The 22,968-nt window shown below is 52.3% G+C and overlaps 4 protein-coding genes across 4 annotated transcripts; 2 read left to right on the forward strand and 2 right to left on the reverse strand.

Annotated features, from left to right (window-relative positions):
* Positions 1–268: 268 nt before the first annotated feature.
* CkaCkLH20_01887 (uncharacterized protein) lies at positions 269–1,360 on the reverse strand (the record flags this gene model as incomplete). The annotated part of the gene is made up of 2 exons (XM_038884606.1): positions 269–1,096; positions 1,148–1,360. 2 exons carry the CDS (start codon positions 1,358–1,360, stop codon positions 269–271), a joined length of 1,041 nt encoding a protein of 346 aa, XP_038750306.1.
* A 1,004-nt stretch (positions 1,361–2,364) lies between these two features.
* Positions 2,365–12,038, reverse strand: CkaCkLH20_01888 (uncharacterized protein; the record flags this gene model as incomplete). Its single annotated transcript, XM_038884607.1, has 6 exons — positions 2,365–2,667; positions 10,366–10,481; positions 10,537–10,604; positions 10,665–11,006; positions 11,064–11,101; positions 11,910–12,038. The coding sequence occupies 6 exons, from the start codon at positions 12,036–12,038 to the stop codon at positions 2,365–2,367; spliced, it is 996 nt and encodes a 331-aa protein (XP_038750307.1).
* Positions 12,039–13,703: 1,665 nt separating this feature from the next.
* On the forward strand, positions 13,704–15,749 carry CkaCkLH20_01889 (GMC oxidoreductase; the record flags this gene model as incomplete). Its single annotated transcript, XM_038884608.1, has 2 exons — positions 13,704–13,768; positions 13,829–15,749. 2 exons carry the CDS (start codon positions 13,704–13,706, stop codon positions 15,747–15,749), a joined length of 1,986 nt encoding a protein of 661 aa, XP_038750308.1.
* A 4,062-nt stretch (positions 15,750–19,811) lies between these two features.
* Positions 19,812–22,730, forward strand: CkaCkLH20_01890 (uncharacterized protein; the record flags this gene model as incomplete). Its single annotated transcript, XM_038884609.1, has 1 exon — positions 19,812–22,730. One exon carries the CDS (start codon positions 19,812–19,814, stop codon positions 22,728–22,730), a length of 2,919 nt encoding a protein of 972 aa, XP_038750309.1.
* Positions 22,731–22,968: the final 238 nt, after the last annotated feature.

Here is a 22,968-nt window from a genome sequence, read left to right on the forward strand (position 1 = left end):
GATCAACACGAGGTCAGCCAACCACATGGGCATCATGGCATTCTTCAGCGGGACACGACATGCACGAGCAGGCATGGGGATGACCTTATTCTGGGCTTGTTCTCCACGAGACGCGACTTTGACATTGAAAACCGCCAACCAGAGCATTGTCTTTGCATTGCCTGATGGGACGGTGGGGTTGTCTCTCGGGCCTAGACTCCATAGTTTCCCCTCAAGAAAAACGGATGGAAGAAATACACGTGGGAAATTCCCGCCTTTTCCTTTCTTTTCAATACGTCGCATTCAGGCGCATTTCGATGTACTCCCGGCTGTTGATCGGGTCATACTTCTTCGGTCTGTCTGGCCCGAAACATCCAGGGATGCAGTCAACTGTCTGCTCCTGATCGGCACCGATGAAGTACGGGATCGAGTACCGCGCCTTGGTCACGCGGTCACCGCTGGCATTCGTCTCCAACGGCGGCGCGCGCACGCGATGCATCGTCGAGCGCAGCGTGTCGTTGCTCCACCGCTGCATGAAGTCGCCAATGTTCACCACGATCGTCCCAGGGATAAAGGGGACAGGCACGAAGCGTCCTCGCTCGTTGGGGTCTTCCACCTCCAGCCCTCCGACCTCGTCCTGGAAGAGCAGCGTCATCGAGCCAAAATCGGTGTGCGCGCCCAGTCGCTCGACCTTTCCCGCGCGAAGCAGCTTTTCCTCGGCGGGTGGGTAATGGAGGAGGCGGATTTGGTTGTCCTTCTTCACGTGGTAACTCTGAAAGAAGGCCTCGTCCAAACCCATGCCGAGGGCCATACCGCGGAGCAGGTGGAGCTCGAGCTGATAACAGACCTCGTAGAATCCGTTGAAGAATTGACGAAAACCGGGTAGCGAATCTTCGGGGATCCAGATGTTTGGGAGATGATCGTCGTCCTCGCGGCCGATCTCGTACGATTCTTTGAAGTCGGGGATCTTGCGACGTTCGCTGATTTCGTCGGCGTCGAACAACATCTGCGTCACCTTTTCTCGGCCGATGCCCGAATAGCCACGATGCCACCATCCTTCAGGGGGGTGCGGTGCCTTTTCCTTCTCGGACTGCGGCAATGAGAAGAATTTGGCGCTCTAAAGCCAACGTGAGATTCTACACTATGATGAGGTGCGGGGTGCACGAACCCATTGAAATGCCGCATCTACGGTTTGCTGCGGGATGTCGTGATTCTTAACATATGTGAACCCGGCGGTTTTGAAGGCCTCGACGAGGTCTTTGCCTGCCTGCAACGCTGCCTGGGACTCGGCGTGATCCTTGAGGCCTTCCAGGTCGACAATAGGGATTCGCGACCGGCTGATTGCCGAATTGGCACTATCGGCTGAGAATGATTCAGCCATCAGGGATTCACGATGTGGTGATGATGAGATGAATTATATGATTAATAGAAGTGAATTACTTCGTCGTCGTCTAGATTGGGTTGTGTAAAAAGGGTCAGACCCCCGCCCCCTGCAGGATGACGGGATGACGTCGATCGGCCCGCGAGGTTATTCGCATCACATGCAAAAACGTAAGCCCGGATTAGAGAGCAAGTACGTAACTTAAAGAACCACTTCCCCCAAGAGGAAAAAAGTGAGACAATTCTTTATCTGAATGGAACATGCCATTTCGCAAGAGACTGTGTGGGTATTCGCGCCTTCTAGGTGCTGAATGTGTACGTGAGATATCTGGTCGTTTAAACTCCATGAGGCGCTGAGCAACGACGGATATCAGCAATCATGGCGATACTCCTCGCATACTGGCACCTCAAAAAAGCCAAAATTTCATTAAAAAATGCGACCTTATTTGCTGATGGTGACATCATCTTTTCAAGCATCATACGCATGTGGTTTTTTCGGTCCAAGTACCATCTTTGATACCAGCCATTATCCTCTCCTATTTTATGTCGCTATCATAGTTCATTCAGTCAGGCAACAGGCGGCTTCATACCTGCTGTCTGTATTAAACGTCCATGGAGCCAGCTTGGGATGGACCCAGTACTCTTCTTCTCCTTCACCTACTAGTGCCTCGATAACCTTCAGATATCTCTTCAGAAAAGGTGTGGTCATCACGTGGCACAAACAAAAGTCGTATTAAGCAACACCTTGAAGAAAAACTTTCCACATAACGAGGACACGCTATAAGTGCACATACCTAGCACTCAACACTATGAGGGTTTATAAGCCCATAGATATGTGCAAACCATCCTCAAATATTTCTTCTCAGCACGCAGTGACTTCATGTTTTTATTCTCGGACTGACTGAGATAACAAAAAGGATTTGAGAAGCTAAGCTTCATAATAAGCATAACGCATCTTCATAGATGGCTCGTAGCTAGCTAGATCTACATTGTCTAACCACCAAGCTATCCAGACTTGTTAGAGAAAGCCTTGGTCGCACCACGACTGCCGGCGGAGTGTTCAAGTGTGACCCACGCGGCTCGGGCGCTGCTGGCATAGCCATCCAGCTCTTCGATGAACCTCTCCATTGGAGCCATGCCTTGTCTAACGGGGGTAATCTTGTGTGCAAGATCATCACCCAGGTCCACTCCAAGTTGGCGCAGCTCTCGAAGAACAACCGCAGGCCCTTCCTGGGCCCTCTTGACATCGTTTGCATCTTTTTTCGGTTTCTCGTTATGGCGACGAAGGGCGTCCTCAGTCAGTCGAGGCTGCGTGACAGGCTTTGATCGATCTGATGAGGATCTGGTGGGGTTCCATCGCTGGTCGGCGCAGCCGGCAGACGGATCTTGGGTAGTATCCATGGATCTTCTATGACAGCAGGGAAAGTACCAGACGTTAGCTTGAGAAACTGGGCAAAAAGAGCTGCCGAGAAAACAATGACGTGTTGACAGAATGAAAGCCAGCGTATGTCGGGTAATGATGTGACATTTGCTGAACGCACCCTTTAACAATTATCGCTTGACTGGGTCCGCAAGGCGCCGAGACGGGATGCTCGATTCTAAACGGAGCAGAAAGTTTGCAGTACTGGTTGTAAAGTCCGCAGACCAAAATAATAAGATCATCCGAGACGTAAGTTCGGAGAGTACTGAGGGATGAAAGCAGCCTCCATCTTTGCTGGGAGGACCAAGGCATTTAATACTCAATACTCAAGGTCAAAGTTGGGAAGTAAAGTACGATGTGTGAGCAGCAAGTGAGAAGTTTTGAGCAGGCAACATCTAAACGCTCTGAAATCATCATCTTCACATTGGAATGACCTGCAAAAAGCACATTTTGAGGTAGTGAGTACTGACTCTAAATGGGACTAACGGAGCAGCACGGTGTTGGTTCAATAGTACATTTTGCAGTTTCGCTAAAGAAAATAATATGCAAAGTGCAGAATCTCGACTATGTGAGTCAAACGAACGGTTTTGATAAGTGTCTACAAGCCATAGATGAAATTGCAGTTTGCATGTGGCTTTTTGTCAAATCTGCAAAATGCAGCTACGCGGGCAATTGAGGAATACAACCGAATTTACTCGCTGGAGGATAACATCAGCCTGCAGACCTTAGTTTTGCAGAAGGAAAAAGTGCAGATCTGCAACGAATATGCAAAAGGCAAGATTTTGGTTGCAGTGAATAAACGATCGGGAAACTTAAGTGATCTGTACTGCACTACGAAAAATTGCATATTGCATAGGTACCGCACGCAGGTGCTGTCGAGATTGGACAGGTAAGATGTGGCAATCTCAGTTGGTTGCCTTACAACCCGCAGCGTGCTCTCTTTGCTTCCCCTCTCTCTCCTTCACAGCCTGACATTTCACCCCCGACATTTCATCCCCATCCCTTTTACATCACACGATCTGTATAGACTTCAGGTCTACTCGCTTCAACTTACGTGGTTTCCATCCTCTTGGCGAGGCTCTCAAAAGCACCGCGTCACCTTTTCCCAGGCCATCCCCCTTCAACCATCCCACTACGGACATCACAAGGCTTTGCCGGCGTTTTCCGACTACATCTTCCAATTGGTCGACTGCTTCGGATTATCGCAACATTGCTGAAGATGACGAAGGATTGGGATCCCCTGCGTGATGAGATCCAGCAACTTTATCACGTGGAGAATCGGAAGCTTCTTGAGGTGATGCGGATCATCCAAGGCCGGCATGACTTCAAAGCTTCGTCAGTTATAGACACTTACCATAGTAGTTTCTCGCCAACTTGCTGACATCTGAATGTAGTGAAAGGTCGTACCGCACGCAGATGCGCAAATGGGGCTACATGAAGTATAGCACTCAAGACTTCCCAAAACCAAATCGACGCTCTCAGCCTTCAAAAAGGCCTTTAAAATCATCAAATGGTGAAAAGAGAACTATTGCTGCTTCTGGTCTAACTTTTGCGCAGGCTTTCAACGCAAGGTAAATATTTTTCTTTCGTGCCGCATCCACTCGAGCTGGATACTAACTTCAAGTTTCACGAAGGTCCATTGTTCCAGCGCTGACCCGTCGTATGTGCATAGCAATCATGCCTTCGCCGTCGGCAATACTACGTCCCAATCCTTGTCGCATGGAGGACAATTCCATACAACATGGGCTACCAGTGCTGCTCCACAAAATGGCAGTGGCGACGGCGATAGAAGAAGTCATCTTCACCTCGCTGTTTTGAGACAAGACGAACAAGAAGTACGGCGATTGCTGTATGACGGATTTTCCGTCGACGATGAAGATATCGCCGGCAACCAACCTCTCCACTACGCCGCAAAGGGGACATCAGAAACCATTGTCAACCATTTGATAAGATTCGGCGCCAATGTCAACGCCAAGGGTGAATTAGGGCAGTCCCCACTTCATCTCGCAGCCTCCAACCTGACGTTCACCCGTTATCTTCTGACCGCTGGCGCAAACACTGAAGTTCAAGACGAAAATGGGGATACCCCTGTCCACCTTGCCGTGATCAATCTTGCTCAGGCAAGTAGGACCACAGATTTGCACTCCTCCGCGCTCTACGCCATGATAAGCAAGAAATGCCACCTCAACATAGCGAACCTAAGCGGAATGACACCCTTCCATGGACTCATTACAGAAGATTCACATCAAGAAGTCATCTCAGCCGCTCAAATTCATTGCCTTCAAAACGGAGCCAGTCCCACATTGCCTCACCCTGATGGCAGAACACCTTTGGAAGTGGTTTTGTCGCACTACCTACGAGATAGCCCCTCAGTATGGAGTAAAAGCGTCGTTATCAAGACCCTGATCGACAAAGGAGCTGATCCGCAAACAAGGTTTCTTCCAGAAAGTACCTTGCTATCAGCATATCTCAAAGCAGTCGATAGAAGAGACTTCGGATTCGACTTCGAAAACACAATTTTGGACCTGGGCAAGACCTTGTGCACCCATGCTAATCTCATACAACGTCCAAACTCTGAGAAAGGTTTTGGTGTGTCGTTGCTACATATGCTGGCGCGGTGTTGTGTAAGATATTATTATCTCGACATAATTCCTCTATTCACTATCGTATTGAAAAGAGGGGCAGATCCCAACCTGCAAGATGAGGAAGGGAAAACGCCTTTTCTTACGCTTTTCCAGACGACAAGGAACAATCCAGAGACTGTACTCAAAGCGATGGAGCTCATGATCGAACATGGAGGGAAAGCCTTGATACCAGATTTCTCTGGCGATAACTCCGTTTTTGCAGCTGCAGAGTTCTTCCGGGGTTCCCAATCTGTACAACGATCAAAATGTGTACGTCGTCTGTTGAAGTCCACACTTGAATGTCCAACAGAGGGTTCGCCTGCAATTGAACCCGATGGAGACGGTTTGCAAGGAAAATGTGGATGGGAAGATTGGAATTTGGCAGCTGGCGCAACTGATTGGAACCAAGCTTCCAAAATCATGCGAGACTCTCAAGTTCCCGGTTCAACGGGATCGGTCAAAATTCTGAAAGAAGGAGCGTTAAGTGCCCTTGCCGAGTGGCATATGAAGGCCTGGGACGGAACCCTGGAGGATCCGGACAAAGTGCAGCGACGACGGAAACATATCGCGCAAATTATACACGATTGTCAATCACTGGGCATAACGGTTGAGATGCGGTATTATCACGAGCTGGTAGAGCTTTCCCTCTAAGACCTTCACAGTGCGCTTGGGAGTAGCCCGATAATTCGGTACATATTTTTGTCACATTCTGCGTGGAGCGTGTACCACGTATTGTTTCATGAAAAGACGCAATCATATAGTTTTCAGAAAGATTGAGGAACATATGCTGCGAGCTTCAAAGCCTTTTACCAAGAGGTTACTGGTAGGTCTGTGTCATGTATTGTATGCATTATAACGTATGACTCCTGACATTCGCAAGCGGTGATCTCCAACAGACCAACATTGCTTAGGCGAATCGCTTCAATCTATCTCAAGTCTAACCTCTTCATGAATGCGTTTGCCCAACTCTTTCCTCGGCATTTTCCCAAAAGAAGGTTCCATATCCCGCTCTAAATCCGGTAGAATTCCCACCTTATCACCAAAAAGCTCGGCCGTATCCAAGTCTCCAATGTCCCGATTCGTTCATCCACCTTTCCACTTCGCCCCGTCGCCCTTCAAACGATAACGCGCCTAAGTGCGGAATCCATAAGATCCTCTGCATATTCGTCCATTGACATCCAATGTTCAGCGGTCATCTCGATTTCATTGTCCCTTGTCACATAAATTCGAGATCTGCTCGATCGCCTTCGCGGAGGTGCAGAGCGTGTGCCAGTTCCGATCACCTAGGATAGTTCCCCCTTCCTCGACGCTCTTGCGGCCAGCCCAAAAGTTGTAGAGACCCAAATCTGACTCTTCTGCGGCTTTGATCTTTCTCAGGCATTGAAACAGATCTTCACGAATATTGCAGTCTGTATCAGATATCCATAGAACCAGTTTGTGATGAGCCTACGACCATTCTTCTTCGCCTACCAGTAGGTCCATAGCCTTCATGTACTGCCAGTCTTCTTCTGTTCTTTAGTGGGCTTGTTCATTATATGAATTTTGACGTATTTGGCATCGAAATCATTGTCATTGATGGTATCCCTGAGCTGTTTGTGATTCTCTTCTGCCAGCATACTGGTGGTTGAGGAGGATTGATATCTTCTGGTAGTTTTCCTGGGTTTCTCCAGGGTCTTTACCACATCCCTCCCTAGATTAATCTTATCTCTGACAATTACATAAGTCTTCTCCGATGTATCATACACTTTCACCCCGGACTTTCTTGCCTCAGCGTCTCTCGTCGCCCAGTTCAAATGCGCGCGAGCTATGCTCAAGCTCCACCGGTCTAGCGGTTGCATTCCCCAGCTCGACAGGTTCCAATGGTCTAACATTTTTCCATTCTCCTGTATACGGCTGGTGAGAATCGTCATTGGTTTCAAAAACACCGCCGGCTTTGTCACCGCCAGTTCTGCTGCGAGAGCGTCGCCTCCATAGGAAATATCCCAACCCAGAAAGAATTAATATCGCTCCCAACGTAGCTCCAATAGCGATTCCCGCTGCGGTTCCTCCACTCATTCCGCTATCTGCCTGTTCGCTCGAGCTGCTAGTCTGGACAGCATTCGTGGGTGTGGAGGTTTGGCTCGAGAGAGTCGCGACTGCTGAGGTCGCGCTTGGAATCGTCCCTGTCAAAGATGATGTTGTCGCACCTGATGTTATGTTGAAATAGTGTGAAGTAACAGCCACAGTCTCATTTCCTGACTGGTAGAGTTGAAGAAAGTAAACGGGCAAAGAAAGGTCGGCGTCCGCAGTGAAGGCATTGTAGCTGACTTCCCACGTGAACTGTTTAGAGGTCCATCCTTCTAGGATGAAGGTCAGCTGGGCTTGAAAGGGGCGTATCTCGCGCGGTAACAGAATGTTGACTTACGGAGTATCCTGGTGTAAGGGTGATATCCAGTCTTGGTGTCTACCTTATCGTTCCAAAGAAGGATGTCGAATATTGTATAATCGGACTCCCACACAAATGTAATCTTCTGCCCGATTGTATATATTGGGTTGTCGGTGTAGTCGCTTGTGGGCCCAGCGCCAGGTGGTCGACGAAAAACATCTGCCGCAGAGGCAGCATGGGCGAAAACCACGCCAAGGAGGATGAAGACCGCGTGGTACATCGCAACAGTGATTGAGACGGCAAGTTTGATGGAATTCGGCGCGTGGGACAGGGAAATAAGCAGTATTAGTATTAGTGGCGATGTTTGCTTTTTGGCCCCCTGAGTCCGTCTCACTCTGCCTACCTCAAGCCACCAATGCAGCTCAGCTGACGGCAGGACCTCTGCACAACCGATTCAGCCGCAGCTGACCGTTTCAGATAATCACAACCAGTAAAAGAAGGCTTCGAGGGCGCTTCTAGTCTTTCATTGGGCTGCAGTCCTCCCTCAGCGTTTCTGGTGGCAGCACCCCCAGATTCACGGTGTGCCTGGTATTGGTGAGGAACTCAATATATTCATTGGCTGGTTCGGTATTCTATTTCTGGAAGCCAAGGCGTATTACACTGGTAAATTAAAGGGAGCCTTGCTTAGTTCTAGCGGCCCTTCTCAACGCTACGCATCGACATGGTCAGTATGGGCACCGTACATAATCCAGCCGTCCCCCCTCCCCTCCCCCCCTCAACACCAAGAAGAATCGTCTGGGATAGTGAAATAATGAATCGCATGCTCATCATCTAAATCATCAGGTACAGCGAGCACAAAAACGTTCACATGCCGCATCGACGTTACGCTGCGGAATGCCATGGTTCGTGACATACGTACGCGTAGCCGGCACTTTGGAAGGCGTCAACGAGGTGCCTGCTGCCTGCGATGCTACTTGAGACTCGGCATACTTCAGACCTTAGATCAATGACCGGATAAGGAATCATTCCCTCTCCAAGATCGTAACTCATAGCCAATTACAACTTATTCAATTGTTTCTTCCTATAACTTGTTTTCGGACATGATGCAAGTAGCAGCTTTGATCGTCGTGCCTCCAATCTCTTCTTTCTCGCATTTCATACCCACATCCTCTTGTCCTCGGTCAGTACCAAACACGCTCACGAGGAAAAGATTTAGGACCCTTACAATGTGAGCCGCCATCAAGCCGAGCACTTGCCGTTCCCGTAGTACCCGCAACGAATCGAGAATCCATATCTGTCGTAGTCCTTGGTCGATCCCCTGGCTCCTCGACAAACGCTGCAACGGTTCAGGTATTTGCTGTCGCTACCGACAGGAAGGTCCTGCTCCGCCACGCTAATATCTCCGCCGATTCCAGCTTCACACATGCTTCTGGCGTGGGCGATGCGCTGGTCGATGGCGCTTGAGCTCCTGTCGGCAGGGTATGACCAGAACCAGGCGCAATCTTTGGCTGCTGACATCGAAGCCATAGCAGTAAGTATGAGGCTGATTGATACTCGCATGTTGACCCTTCTGCTGCACGTTGTTGTTGATGGGTCTACGAATGTCGTCGAGTTGGATGAGTTTAGGAGATGAAATGTACAGGCCACCAAACACGCACCCTTTCGCTACATGTATTGAGTGAAGTCGGTTGCAATCCAGAGAATCCCCCAATTCTTATTGAAATGGAAGATATCACTCTTAAATATTCAAAGAGAAACAGAGATTGATGTTGCTCACTTGAAATTATGCCCACGCGTTCCGCGGAGCGTAAGTTGACATTGTGATGATGCCGAGTCACGTCACGATGATCTTCAACTCTCCATGGTAGACATATTAATTAAAGCTCATTTGGCATGACTCTTACGCTCAGAATGTTTGGAAAACATGTGCCACCTAGCTAGTAATTAAAATCTTCTCATGTGGTAGTGTTAAGCTGATGAGAGCCCAAGGGAGCACTAGACTCACCACCTGTGACGCTGCCGGCAAGACATTAATTCACCCATCTCAAGAAAGTAGCACTTGAAGTTGGCCGCAAACTAGGTGATTAAATGAACAGTTGATCACCTACGGCTCAAGTGGTTGGGGTAAATCAAGCAGGCGACGTTATTTCATCCTGGGGTCGTCAAAACTTATCCATATTAGCCCCCTGTAGTTCTGATGTCGGCACTGGTGCCAAATATCGTCAAGTTAACCCTGTTACGCTCTAGAGCCCGGTGTTCACATTCAGGCATATGGTTCTCGAATCGTAATTTCATATCTATTCTTCAACTACCCACCATCACGTCAAACTCCCTGATCATGATGACGACTTATCAGGAGCCCAATCCCTCAGCCGTTCCAGATCATCGTGACTGGCTGAATCAATCCGTGAATCTCTTGTGATGTAAACATCCTTCGACGCTGTACTGCTACTAAAGGGCCTTGGGCCCATCGGCTTCCGAGGAGAGGGCTCTGATGAAAGGGCAATGGAGTGACGAGAAGCTTCTGATTTGACAGCCCCTGATGGATTCTGCGATCTCCTCCCGTGTCGGTACCCGCTTTGTGCTGTTTCCTTGACGGTGCTGATGAACCCGGGGATCTTCTTGAACAGAGGCCTGAGTGCGGGAAGACTGCCACACATGACTGTCAAGTTGATCTCGATGGAGGACCAAATAACGACGTCGACATTGTCCCCTGCAGTGCATGGTTAGAGCAGTTCACCTGAGGTTGATTGATACGGGCAACTCACATGTAGCGTCGTAAGTGTTGGCGTAGGAAACCATGTACTTCAGTCGAATCATGCTCGCGATGCAAGCACTGTCATTGAGTCAGCACGCTTGACTAGACCACTGGGAGCAATCGCCAGGGTTCACTTACAACGACGCCACGCTGAACATGAAGACCAGCGCAAGCTTCTTCCTCATGCTGAGTTGCAGCTTCATGAGCTCGGGAATAGGCATGATGAAGAGTATCACATCTTCAAGGATGTTGCAGGCAGACCCTGTGAAGCCTATGGCGTTGATGCTGAGACAGCGTCCTTCGATGGATCGATCCCATATCGCCGGGACGGGCAAGCACTGAAATGCAACGAGGAAGGTAAACATGAGACCATGGCTGAGAAGGAAGAGCATAAAGCTCCTCGTAGCTAGACGGAACCGTTTGTTGTTGGTCGTGAACACACGTGTGTAAAAGCAACAGATGGAGGCTTTGGCGGAGACGCTGGCAGACGGTGAGCTACGGTGAAGAATGCGCAGAGGGATTCGAGAGGGTACTGACAGAATGAAGATATAAAACATCTGCATGACGTAGAAGATCTATCGACGTTGGTTAGCAGGAGTAGCCAGCGCGATACGGGGTGTGCTGTCTGACCTGTAGAATTGTCTTTCCACTGCCTGGCTCGATATCCCAATAATGTAGACCAAAACCCAACTGAGCATCTAGAAAAGTCCTGGGTCAACGACTGATTCCGTCACAGAAAGGAGAGAATCGAAGGCATACTTGCAAATCCCAAACCGGATGACAGCAAGAGAAAAAACTACCACCGTTAGCACATGTCAGTGACAACCTTTGAATATCCCAACATACCAATGATATCAAAGCCGTCCAATCATCCCACCACAGCTGATTCGTAACTTGCAATCTCGCGACGCATCGAAGGGCGACGATGGCAGTGGCGATTGTCGGTAACACGACGGAAAATATTCGTGAGGTTCGTCGGCGTTCTGGATATGGGTAGCCCTGACATAGCTCTTGTGATACCCTAGCAGTGACTGCATTTGATACGAGGTGCAACAACGGTCAGTCTGTGATGTGGATGCAAGGGCGAGCTCAATGAAATGACATACCGACTTGGAGTTCGAACTTGCAAGACTGCTGTACACAAGCTGATACTTGGGCTTGCAATGGTATATTGGTGCAAACGCAATCTGTCAGACCGGCGACGGTGCAATTGCCATTCTTGAACCCATCGGCGAAACATGACATCTACATCGCAAGGGGTTGTTAGTAGATGATAGGATCAAGAGGCGATGATTGATTGATGATGATGATGAATTCGATGAATCTGACATTCATAGTGATAGATCCAGGCATGGGGCAGTAATGAGAATCATGAGAACTCACAGCACAACTTGGAGTTTTGGCCAAGATTTTGGTGATGGCTGTCGAGTTCAATCTCGGATTGGCCTGCGCGATAGCTTGGGTGGCAAACAGCAGCACGACGCCCGCAGCGACCCGAAGCGTCGGCTTCATGTTGACGAAATGCACCCTCGACGGACTCAAACGTGTCCGGCCGCAACGATAAGACCAAACCAGGGACCAAGAGGGAAAAAGGAAAAGGGAAAAAAGTCCAACTGAAAGGCACCGGCGGGCACAGCGGCATGCAATACATAAGAACTCATCGTAGGAGAAGGTTTGGGGCTATGAAGGCACTAACAAGGCCGACGGACTTGGTGATGCATTTTGTTCGACGGAAACGGAAGAGGGAGGACGATGCCGACTTCCATATGGTTTACAGCTTAGCAGTCGGCACGCTGTCCCGGGCTTAGTCTCGACCATTCATAGAAATCATTGTGATAAGTGTGGCGGCTGATGTCTCATTGCCATGTGGTTGATGAAGGATTCTTTCGATACGTCCGTGAGAATTGGGATTAGAATCGCCGCTGGGCTATCTCGTTTGAAGGCCAATCAACATTACTTTGACCGGCAATTTGAACCCGTGAAAACGCCCAAAGTCGCTAGCAACGGCATGAGTGGGAACGAAGCAGGCAGATTGAAACCCAAGAGCTCAACGAGACAAGTCTTTGCGGAAGACAGGTCTTTGCAGATAATTAGGCGCTTCATAACCATACGACACCAAAATTGATCCTTACATTGTGAGAAATGTGGTGCCGCAAAGGGTTGGGACGAACTCAATGGCGTTCCTAGCTTTTCATCGGCAGTTCAGAGAGTCCTAACCGGATTCAGCGACAGGCCGGGGAACGGCGTTCTCTGGAATGAAAGGCTCGAATTTTCAGTCAGCTGGATGTTAGGGTGGGCAGCTGAGTGTGCCAAAGAGAGGATCATCTCAGGGGTTATGAATCGCGACACATTGTGTTCCTGGCTTGACAGATGGCATCCCCTTTTTTGGGCAGATTTACCAACATCTTTTGACCCTCGAACACCACCCTGATATCAAGTTCCAAAGGCAGATCCGATGAACTCGTCTTAAGGTTATCAGCAAGGAGCTTGGACACAACGCATGATGCCACTCTCGGTTGCTTCCCCTTCGTGACCACTCGTGCAGCGCCCGATGTCTCCCTCCAAGGCTGAGCTATTCCCTGTCAAAACTTGGAAGCCCGCCTGCCATCGTGCTCGGCGGTCCGAGATGCATCGGCCAGCTTTCCCGATTCACCACATTCCACAGGCCAATTTCATTTGAAGCGTCTCCGCCGCAGCAGTGCCAAGTTCGCGTTTGCCGGACCGCGTCGTCTTTCTGGCAACGTTCATGGTTTCCCCTGAATTGCGCCCGATGCCAAATCGGCCTCCCGCTCGTGTTCCCACTAAATCCAGCATCGTCATCCCCGTTTGCGCCCGGGGTCTTTTCCAACTTCCTTCCCCAATCGTTCCCTCGACCGACGATGGAGGACTGGGTTGTTCCTGAATGGGTGACCATGTTACCATACATAGCATCGGCCAAATTATATGCATATGGCAATGAAGCAGGTCGCATCAGAGATGGGGAAGGTATCACGAGTTTAATCAAAGTCGAGGGGATTGTGGTTTTTGCGATCCAGCTCATCGCGGCCGAGAGGGGTCTCTCGTGAAGATGTTAAAGACGGGCTCGCGCCGCTTCGGACAAGCTTTCGTGATAGTCTTCTTTTGAGTTGCTCGGTACTGCGACCATCGAAAAGACCGGCTCGAAGCTTCACGGCAAAGATGCGCTGGGGCCTCCATGTCACGAACGCGCTGCTCGGCTACATCGTAGCCACAGCTTCTGCTGTGTAAGTTCGATCCGCCAAACGTCCGTGTTGCTATGTCGCTAACGAATATGCCATCAACAGTCCGAGCCAACAGCTTTATGCGCGTCAGTCTACCGACACCTCGTACGACTACGTGATCGTCGGCTCCGGGCCGGGAGGTGGACCCCTCGCCGCCCGGCTCGCCATCGCCGGCAAGAAGGTCCTACTCATCGACGCCGGTGACGACCAGGGCGACTCTGTCCCGTACAAGGTGCCTGCGCTCAACCTGCAATCGACAGAATACGACCCGATGAGATGGGACTACTATGTCAACCATTTCAGCGACCTCGAGGCCCAGAAGAAGGATTCCAAGATGACGTACCGTACGTCGTCCGGGGAGCTCTACGTGGGCTTGAACCCGCCCGCCGGCGCCGAGCCGCTCGGTATCCTCTACCCTCGAGCCGGTACGCTGGGAGGCTGCGGGTCTCACAACGCTCTGATTTCGGTGTACCCGCACAAGTCTGACTGGGATGGTATCGCGACCTTGACGGGCGACAGCTCGTGGAGCGCTTCCAACATGCGCCAGTACTTCAAGCGCCTCGAGAACGCCGAGTACTTGCCCAACGGCATCATCGGACATGGATTCAGCGGCTGGCTCACGACCAGCGTGACTGATTTGGGTCTTGTCATCAAGGACGTGAAGCTGCTCACCGTCATTCTATCCGCCGCCTCAGCCATGGGCAAGTCCCTCCTCGGACTCATCTTCTCCACCATCCAGGGTCTCGGCGAGGTGCTCCTCCGAGATCTCAACGTCGACTCGTCCAGCCGCGACTCCTCCGAAGGCCTCTATCAAGTCCCCATCTCCGTAAAAGACGGAAGACGTGTCGGACCACGTGAATTCATCCTCGACACCGCCAATGCAAAGAACGCGGACGGCTCCAGGAAGTATCACCTCGACCTCAAGCTCAACACCCTCGTCACAAAAGTGCGATTTGATCAGAGCGGAAGCAAGCCGCGGGCCGTGGGCGTGGATTTCGTCACTGGTCAGAGCCTGTACCGCGCAGACCCTCGATCCGGAAGCGCCGCTGGCCAGACCGCCGGATCCGTCAACGCCACCGCCGAGGTCATCGTCGCCGCCGGCGCCTTCAACACCCCGCAGCTCCTCAAGCTCAGCGGCGTCGGTCCCAAGGATGAGCTTTCCTCGTTTGATATCCCCGTTGTTGTCGACCTACCTGGTGTCGGCACCAACCTGCAAGACCGCTACGAGACAACAGTCATCGGCGAAACGCCCACCGACTTCCAGATCACTGGCGATTGCACCTTCATCCGTCCTGGCACCGATGATCCCTGCCTCAAGAAGTGGGAGGAGGGCACCGCTAGCGGGAGCTCACCGGGCATCTACGGCTCCAATGGTATTTCGCTGGGCATCGTGAAGAAGTCGTCCGTGTCAGAGGGAGACCCTGACCTTTTTATCGCCGGCGCGCCCGTTGCTTTCCCTGGGTACTACCCCGGGTACTCGGCCGCCGGCACCGCGGATGCGCGCCACTGGTCTTGGATCACGCTGAAAGCGGCGTCTCGAAACCGCGCCGGAACCGTCAAGCTGCGCTCCTCCGACCCCAAAGACATGCCCCAGATCGACTTCAACTCCTTCCAGAACGAGGCGGACGGTGCCAAGGACATCCAGGCCGTCGTGGAGGGCATGCAGCTGTCGCGCAAGATGTTCGAGAACGTGGTGCCCCTGACGGGAGGGTTCACCGAGGTCTGGCCCGGGCCGAACGTCACGGACGCGGACCTGCCGGGCTTCGTGAGAAACGAGGCATGGGGCCACCACGCGAGCTGTACGTGCCCGATCGGAAAGGACGGTGACTCGATGGCTGTGCTGGACGCGCAGTTCAGGGTGAGGGGGACGGACGGCTTGCGGGTGGTGGACGCCTCGGTGTTTCCCAAGATCCCTGGTTTCTATATTGCGGTTCCTGTGTATATGGTGAGCGAGAAGGCGGCGGACGTGATCCTTGGCGTGTAACGAGGTCTGAGGCGCCCGGTGCGGTGTTACGATGGCATGGCGAATGAGACACGAGGTCGCGAACCTCTTCCTTTTGTATGTAATATTGACGAAAACCCGGTAACAGTAGGGACAAAAAGAATTGATTCGAACGAAAACTCTGAGAGATTCATAACATGCAGCGTTCATCTAACGGTCTGCTTTCATTTGTCAGTAATACACCCGATAATGCGACGCTGGACTCCTTCGTCGATATTCGCATCCTTCATGTGAGACTGGGCCGTGGCTCTCATAATTTGATGTACGACCGCTTACCGGCATCAAACGTTTCTGTGACCTGAATGATTGATCTCCCCAACTTCGTGTCATACACTGGCGTTGCGACGTTGGCGAAGACGGTGCGCATGAAAAGATGAGGCAGCGAATGCGGCGAAAGTCAAGCCGCAAAACACCGAACCCGAGAGGGATCAGTAGGCGACGGTCAGTGTGCAAAAGGGTCTCAAGACGGCGAGGTGTGCGCCGCGGCGTCTGTCTCACTTCTTTATATGATGCCGATCAGTGGATCCTTCGAGATCGATCACTTCCCGCTGAACCGCTGTTTGAGGGAAGCGGTGCGAGACGGGGAACGGGAGACGGGGGCGTTGTCTGAGACTGACAAAGACCTCGTTTCCCTTCTTTTTGGGGAATGGACAGAGATCATGAGATTAGGTTGGGCCAAAAGCTTGGAGCGAATCCTCCGCGGCGGGACGTGACTAGCAGCATTCGTTTCTCGGGATCGGACCCAAGATCCAAGTCTTGAATGCGCTTCTGGAGAGGCGGCGAGTTCAAGACCAGCAACGCATGTGTCTACGAGGACCCCAATTTCGTGAGCTGCGTCAAAATGACCATTATCCATACCCGTTAACGAAGAAAAGGGACGGAAAAGGGGGTAAGGACCATTCCACGTGGCAATCGATAGCAATCCAGGATCAGCAAGCCCTGCGAGATTGCATTTCTCAGCTCGTCCCCCAGAATCCCACCCGAACACACATCTCGCGACACCACAAACCTGGATACGAGGAACGATGCCGGGGGCGACCGATGAACCGGCAGTGGTGACTTAGAGCAAACGCCATCAGGCTTGAACTTGGGGGGCTGTAAATTTGCACGCCTACTGGTCCCCGGGAAGGCAAGCAGAAACAGTAGCTCTCAGACGAGGACAAACAGCTGCAGGCAATTTGGCAATCAGACAGGCCGGAATCATACAAGCGGCGCGCCTCGGTTCTCGTCCTCTTCTCAAGCAGTGGATGTAAACTCCCGAGGTGATGGTACTGATTGACGCGTGGACCCGGCGCGGCCGAAGTCTAATATCGACGCTATTTGCTCTGGCGGAGTGGCAGTTCTGCTACTTCTCTCCAACCCAGTGGGCTACGGAGATAAAATACAGAAATCAGACCAGACGACAGTGGCACGGTCGGTAGTAGTTGGGATGGCGTTGCGTTGGCGCAGGATCCGTTGGTGTGTCTCCCTCCTCCATCTCGGAGACATGTACACACACACACAGAGAGAGAGGCGTTGGAAGAGACCCTCTTACGTCGCGGTCGCGGGCCAAACGATTTGAGGCTTTTGGTGGCTTCTATGCCCCCGCGCTTTGTCTTTCGAAGAGGTCTTTGAGCAAGGCACCATCCGTCGAGGCATTCCGGCGGCTCATCTAGACATGTCTGTTCCCTTCCTTCGAGGTTTGTTGGTGGGAATTGCAAATATCGCGAGGCCAGGGCCGCAACATCTGCGGCCGCTACGGCCACCAACAGCGCCCAGCTCCAGCTCGACTAAGCCAAGCGGCGTAATGATAACTTGGTGACCTGGTCCAGCCAAGCTCCATGGCAAAGTTGGATTACCCATGGTCGACCAGATTCCGGCATCGCGAATGAGAATGCTGGAAACAGGTCGCGCGGCAGGGAATGCCGGTGTCTTGAATAGGTCGGTATGTTACTCTCTCTCTCTCCCTCCATCCCGGTTGGAAATCGGCAGCAAGCCGTCACTCGTCTTCATGTTCTTCAGCGAGAGACACCAGATATAGATACAGGTCTCCGAGAAGAAGTCAATAGGCGTGCGCCACTGATTTTGCGCCGCGTCGATCAGGGCACATGCACTTCTCAAGAGTCAAGACTTTTCCCCATGCCTATTGGAACGGGGCATGTCATGGCTATTCCCCGCGGTCCAGGGTCGAAAGCGCGATGGCTAGCTGCTAGTTTTTTCCCTCGCGTCGTCGAATGCTTGCTCGACCCCTGGACGGTACCCAGGTACGACCAACATTGGCAGCTTCAGCTCTCGTCCAGACCAGTCTAATGCATGGATGATGGACAACGCTGTGTCATCGGGTCACACGAGTGATTCGATAGCTAATATTTACCATGCAGCTAATGTAGACTGCATTAGCTGTCGTGAGGCTAGAGCTGCCGTCAGGAACGTTCAGACCCGCAGTTCGTTGCTGAATTTTCTCATAATTCTCCAACGAACCGCGCTCGAGTCAATCTGGACCGACCGCAACTGACTAGGTACGAAGCTGATTTGATATCGACAGTCCAGATAACACAAGATCACGCCAGAAAGTTTGTACCGAGGATGAACAGACCTCTTATCAACCGATACTTAGAGCGTCTGTGCATTGAGAGTTTGCCATCTCAGCATTCATCCAATACCGGTACTCGTGCATTCAACGTCGCAGTTGAGACCACAAGATGCGCACCCGCGAAAGCCTCGCATATCACCGCGCTGCCGCAAATCAGAATTCAGGAATGTGATAAAATGATGTGCTTAATCCTGACTGCCGAACAGTTGTCGCCCGCGCCCTTGAATCAGAACAAAGAACAATGACCGACATGGCCGATGAGGCTTGATCGGCATCCGCCGGCCGTAGCTCATATTCCTTCCGGGAAGATATGCGAAGTTGGATCGGTCAGATCTCACAATCAATTGACAGCCGAGACGATGAACCAGCAAAAAAGCAAGAAGGGCCTCATCCCAATCCCCTTCTCTAGACCCACGGGGGTCCCAGGAAGACTGCCAAACATGTCTAAGAACTCAGAGATGCGACAGAGGACATGAGCAACCCTGAATATGAGCCACAAGACTCTCCTTCACGTGGGCTCGGCCGTTCCTCTCAGCTCCCCACGCCACCGGCGTCAATGAGACACGGATAGGTAACAAACGCTGCAGCCATTGGGCGCACAGAACGCTCTCTGGTTTTCTTCGGAATGAGTTTGTCATACTTGCTTTTCTATCTGCTTCACTCATTTCGTGTCCCGCCCTTAACTTCCCCTCCAAGCAGAAGTCTTCCTTCTCCCCTGAAGAGTTCGAGCCCTCCCACCCTCCACGTCAAGGCACAAACGCTGGGACCCGACGCCAGCTAGTGGGTGGCAGATGTCAGTCTACCCGTCTTTGAGCTTTCCGCCGCTGCCTCTTGTCTCGTCTCGACTTAGTCGGATTGCCTGGTTTGCCTCTCTGATTTCCAAGTCCTTTGTGTCAAAGCGGCCGGCCTAGCGCACGTCGTCTCTGGGGTTAACTGCCTAGCGTAGACTTGGTTCCTCGAAAACTTCCTTGTACCTGGCACCACGGCTTTTGCCTTCCCTTCCAGCGTAGGCGTGGTGTTTGTCACTCTTTTTCCTGTGCAATCGCGATTCAGGTCCTCGAACTGGCACAATGCCTGCTTCTCCCCATGAGCCCCAGTTAGCGCGGGTGGTGGCTTGGGGCTTGAGTCTTGTCTATGTCGGCCGACGCCAACTAGACCTCGACCTGTCCGAGGGTTCTTTCCGAGAGTCTTGGATTTGCCCGCCGAGAACTTGGGGGTTTGTTCGATCTTTTAGCATGTAACCGCAGCGGCGGGTTGAACATAAACAGCCCCCGATTCCCACGTTGCCCTTGAATCCCGGGGATCACGCATTCCAGCTCTACACTCCTTCGCGTTCTTACATCCTTAACACCGCGTTCAGTCGTTGGGCGTTGCGCGGACTCGCGGATATCCCGTCTCTGGTTCGACAGTCTAACGGCCTACCCACTCAGTCACTACCTCTCTCATCACTACCTTATTTGATCACGCATCCTATGTCCACCCAGCCAAGGGCTGCCAACACTCTCGTAAGGAAGGGCACCATGACCGCTGCCATGTACGGCAAGCCGAAGGCCAAGGAGTCCGTCCTGGATCTCTGCACCAGGGCAACCCTTCTTGGTAACAACATCTCGGTTCGCATGCTCGAGTTTCTCACCAACGTCAAACACCAACCCCACGGATTCAAGGACCTCGCCAATGACTTCCTCGACATCTGCCGCATACTATGGTCCATCGAGGCCGGCCTCTCGGAGGCGGCCCGCACCCACCAGGAGTTCCCGGCCGACATGATCAAGGAGCTCGATACCAAGTTCCGCCAGACCAACTCGGACTTCCAGGTGCTCGACCACATGATGTTCGAGTTCCTCGAGTATGAGAAGAAGGGCGCCATGGGCAAGATCCAGCGCGGCTGGCGCATGATGTTTGCGGATAAGGAGATCTTCAGGATGAGGGAGTCGATACGCAAGGCCAGAGACGCTCTGAGAATGAGTGCTCTCGTCTTCCAATGGTCTCTCGGAAACTCCAAGACTGACGAGGCTGTCGGCAACGGCTATGCTGGCCTTGCTGCTGCCCTTGATCGCATCAGCCAGTCTCACTCGACGGTGCGGATAGCCAAGTCCAAGTCGTTCGAGGTCCAACACACCCCTCCTGACCATTCCGACGAGACTTCTCCTCCACTACCCCCTCTGCCTGCTCTCCCCTCTCAAGCTCCTCATCTTCCTCCTCCTTCTCTTGTTGACAAGATGTCTGCAGACTTTGTCATGCAGGATACGAGGTTATCGCCCGACCCGCGGCGCCGCACATCCATCTCCAACAGGAGTCATCACAGCTCCTCTGACCACGGCGCACATTCTGCTAGGATTCCCGACCGTAGGATCGGTCGGGATGATATCACTATTTCAGAGCATGGGCACTACGACATCCAACATGCGCCCATGCCCACAAGAATCAACACTGACAGGAGGTCAGCACGAGATGATTTGACCATCTCAGACACCTATGATGCTCCCAGCCGCATTTCTGACAGGAGGAATCTCCGTGACTCAGACAACACCATCTCTCCATCCTCTTCGGGCACAGAGACGCTTATTGGCGAGCTTCAAAATATTGCAGACAGCATCCCCGTCAAGGTAGTCCGTTTGAAGGCGGATCCCATGACCATGCCCCGCTGGACGCCACGTCATAACGCCAACGGCAACCCTGCCCTCACAGCTTCCCTGATCTCAGCCGTGCAAGGAAAGAACCACAAGCTGATCGAGCAACTACTGGACCGTGGAGTCTCCCCTGACACCGGCGCGGACAACCATGTACTTGTTGACTCGGTCCTGTGCCAAGACAACGAAAGCATCCGTCTGCTGTTACTCTTCGGTGCCGACCCCAACTCCCCCGACAGGGACGGCATCACTCCTCTCTTCGCGGCCGTCGAGATGAACGCGCTTGAAATCGCCAAGATGCTTCTCAAGTATGGTGCGGACCCCAACATGTCTGCCGGATCCTCGCAAGAATCACCCTTGGCCATCTCCGTCGTTGATGGCAAGATCGACTTTGTCCACATTCTCCTCACATACGGCGGTGACCCGAACCACATCATGGCCAACGGCAACACGGTCCTCATCGCCTCGATGAACAAGTCGACGCCCAAGAAGCTTGTCGACCTGATGCTTGACTACGGCTCAGACCCGAATGTCAAGAACAGGGAAGGCAAGACTGCCTTGTTCGAGTCTATCCAGTCTGCGAGAGTCGACCTTCTCACTACTCTTCTGGACCACGGAGCCAACCCCAATTTGCCTGGTCCCAAGCACATGCTGTGGCCTGCTACCTACCAGGCACCTTGCCTCAAGGTCCTTTTGGCCCGTGGTGGCGATAACTCGAAGGCACCAGGCAATATGGAGCTCGCTGTCAGCATCAACAACATCGAGTCCGTTCGCGTCCTCCTTTCAGCTGGTGTCTCTCCCAACATCAAGAAAGATGGCATCTGGACTCCTCTCTGCACGTCCATCCGTGACAACCGCGCAGATATCTTCGAGCTCCTGCTCGACAGCGGCGCAGACCCCAACCTCAACTCTGCCGAGTACCCCGCCTTCAAGTGTGTCACTCACTTCCGCACACATTTCCTCCCCCGTCTCGTCGCCGCCGGCAACGACCTTCACAACCCCAAGGGTATCATCGAGATGGCTGTCAAGGTCAACAACATGGAGGCTCTTATGTGGCTTCTCGACCAGGGTGTCAGCCCCAACGACAAGGGCGAGGACGGCAACACGCCACTCACCACAGCTATCAGGGAGAACCGCATGGAGATGCTCGACGAACTCATCGCTCACGGCGCCGACCCTAACATCCGCGGTTCGGACTGGCCTATCGTCATGGCCGTCCAGAACCCCGAGGTACTCAGGAAGCTTCTCCCGGCTGTACCCGACCCTCGCACTTTCAAGGGCTTGATGGAGCGTGCCGTCGTTGCCAACCAACTTGAATGTGTCAAGTTGCTGCTGAAGGGCGGTGTGTCTGTGGAGGACAAGAACGGCGGCGTCTTTTCTCCGTTGACCACCGCCATTCGCGAGGATAACAAGGAGATCACCCGCTTCCTCATCGAGGAGGGTGGTGCCGACATCAACGCCCCTGGCGAGCATCTGCCTATCGTCAAGGCCGTCCGTCGCTGCCGCGGGGACGATACCGATATCATCGAGATGCTGCTCCGCAAGGGTGCTGATGCCAACAAGATCTACCGTGGCTGGAATGCCATCATGCAGGCCGTCGAGAACGGCGACGCCAAGATTCTCAAGCTCCTCGTCTCGGCCGGCGGCGTTGACCTCGACGCAAGGGACGATGCTGGCCGCACGGTCATGGAGATTGCCGCCAGTCGTGGCTGGGAGGAGTCTGTCGGCATCATCCTCTGGGATGGCAAGACCAAGGCATGATTTCTTAGCCGCTCTGGTTATGCTCGATGTTTGAACTCATTTTGTCACGGTTGACGGTTATACCACTTGCTTTCCTTTGTCATGATTTTTGTACGAAATACGGGGAACGGTCGAATAACTGAATTCTTTTGTGTACATGAAAAGGTTGATGATACCTGTCGAACCGTTCAGCCACTTTGTCAGATTTTGCCGCATCCCTGCTTCTTCACGAGACCTCAAGGCGCTGGCCGAATAGCCA

This window comes from Colletotrichum karsti (assembly GCF_011947395.1).
Source record: "Colletotrichum karsti strain CkLH20 chromosome Unknown Scaffold4, whole genome shotgun sequence".
Lineage (NCBI taxonomy): Eukaryota > Fungi > Ascomycota > Sordariomycetes > Glomerellales > Glomerellaceae > Colletotrichum > Colletotrichum karsti.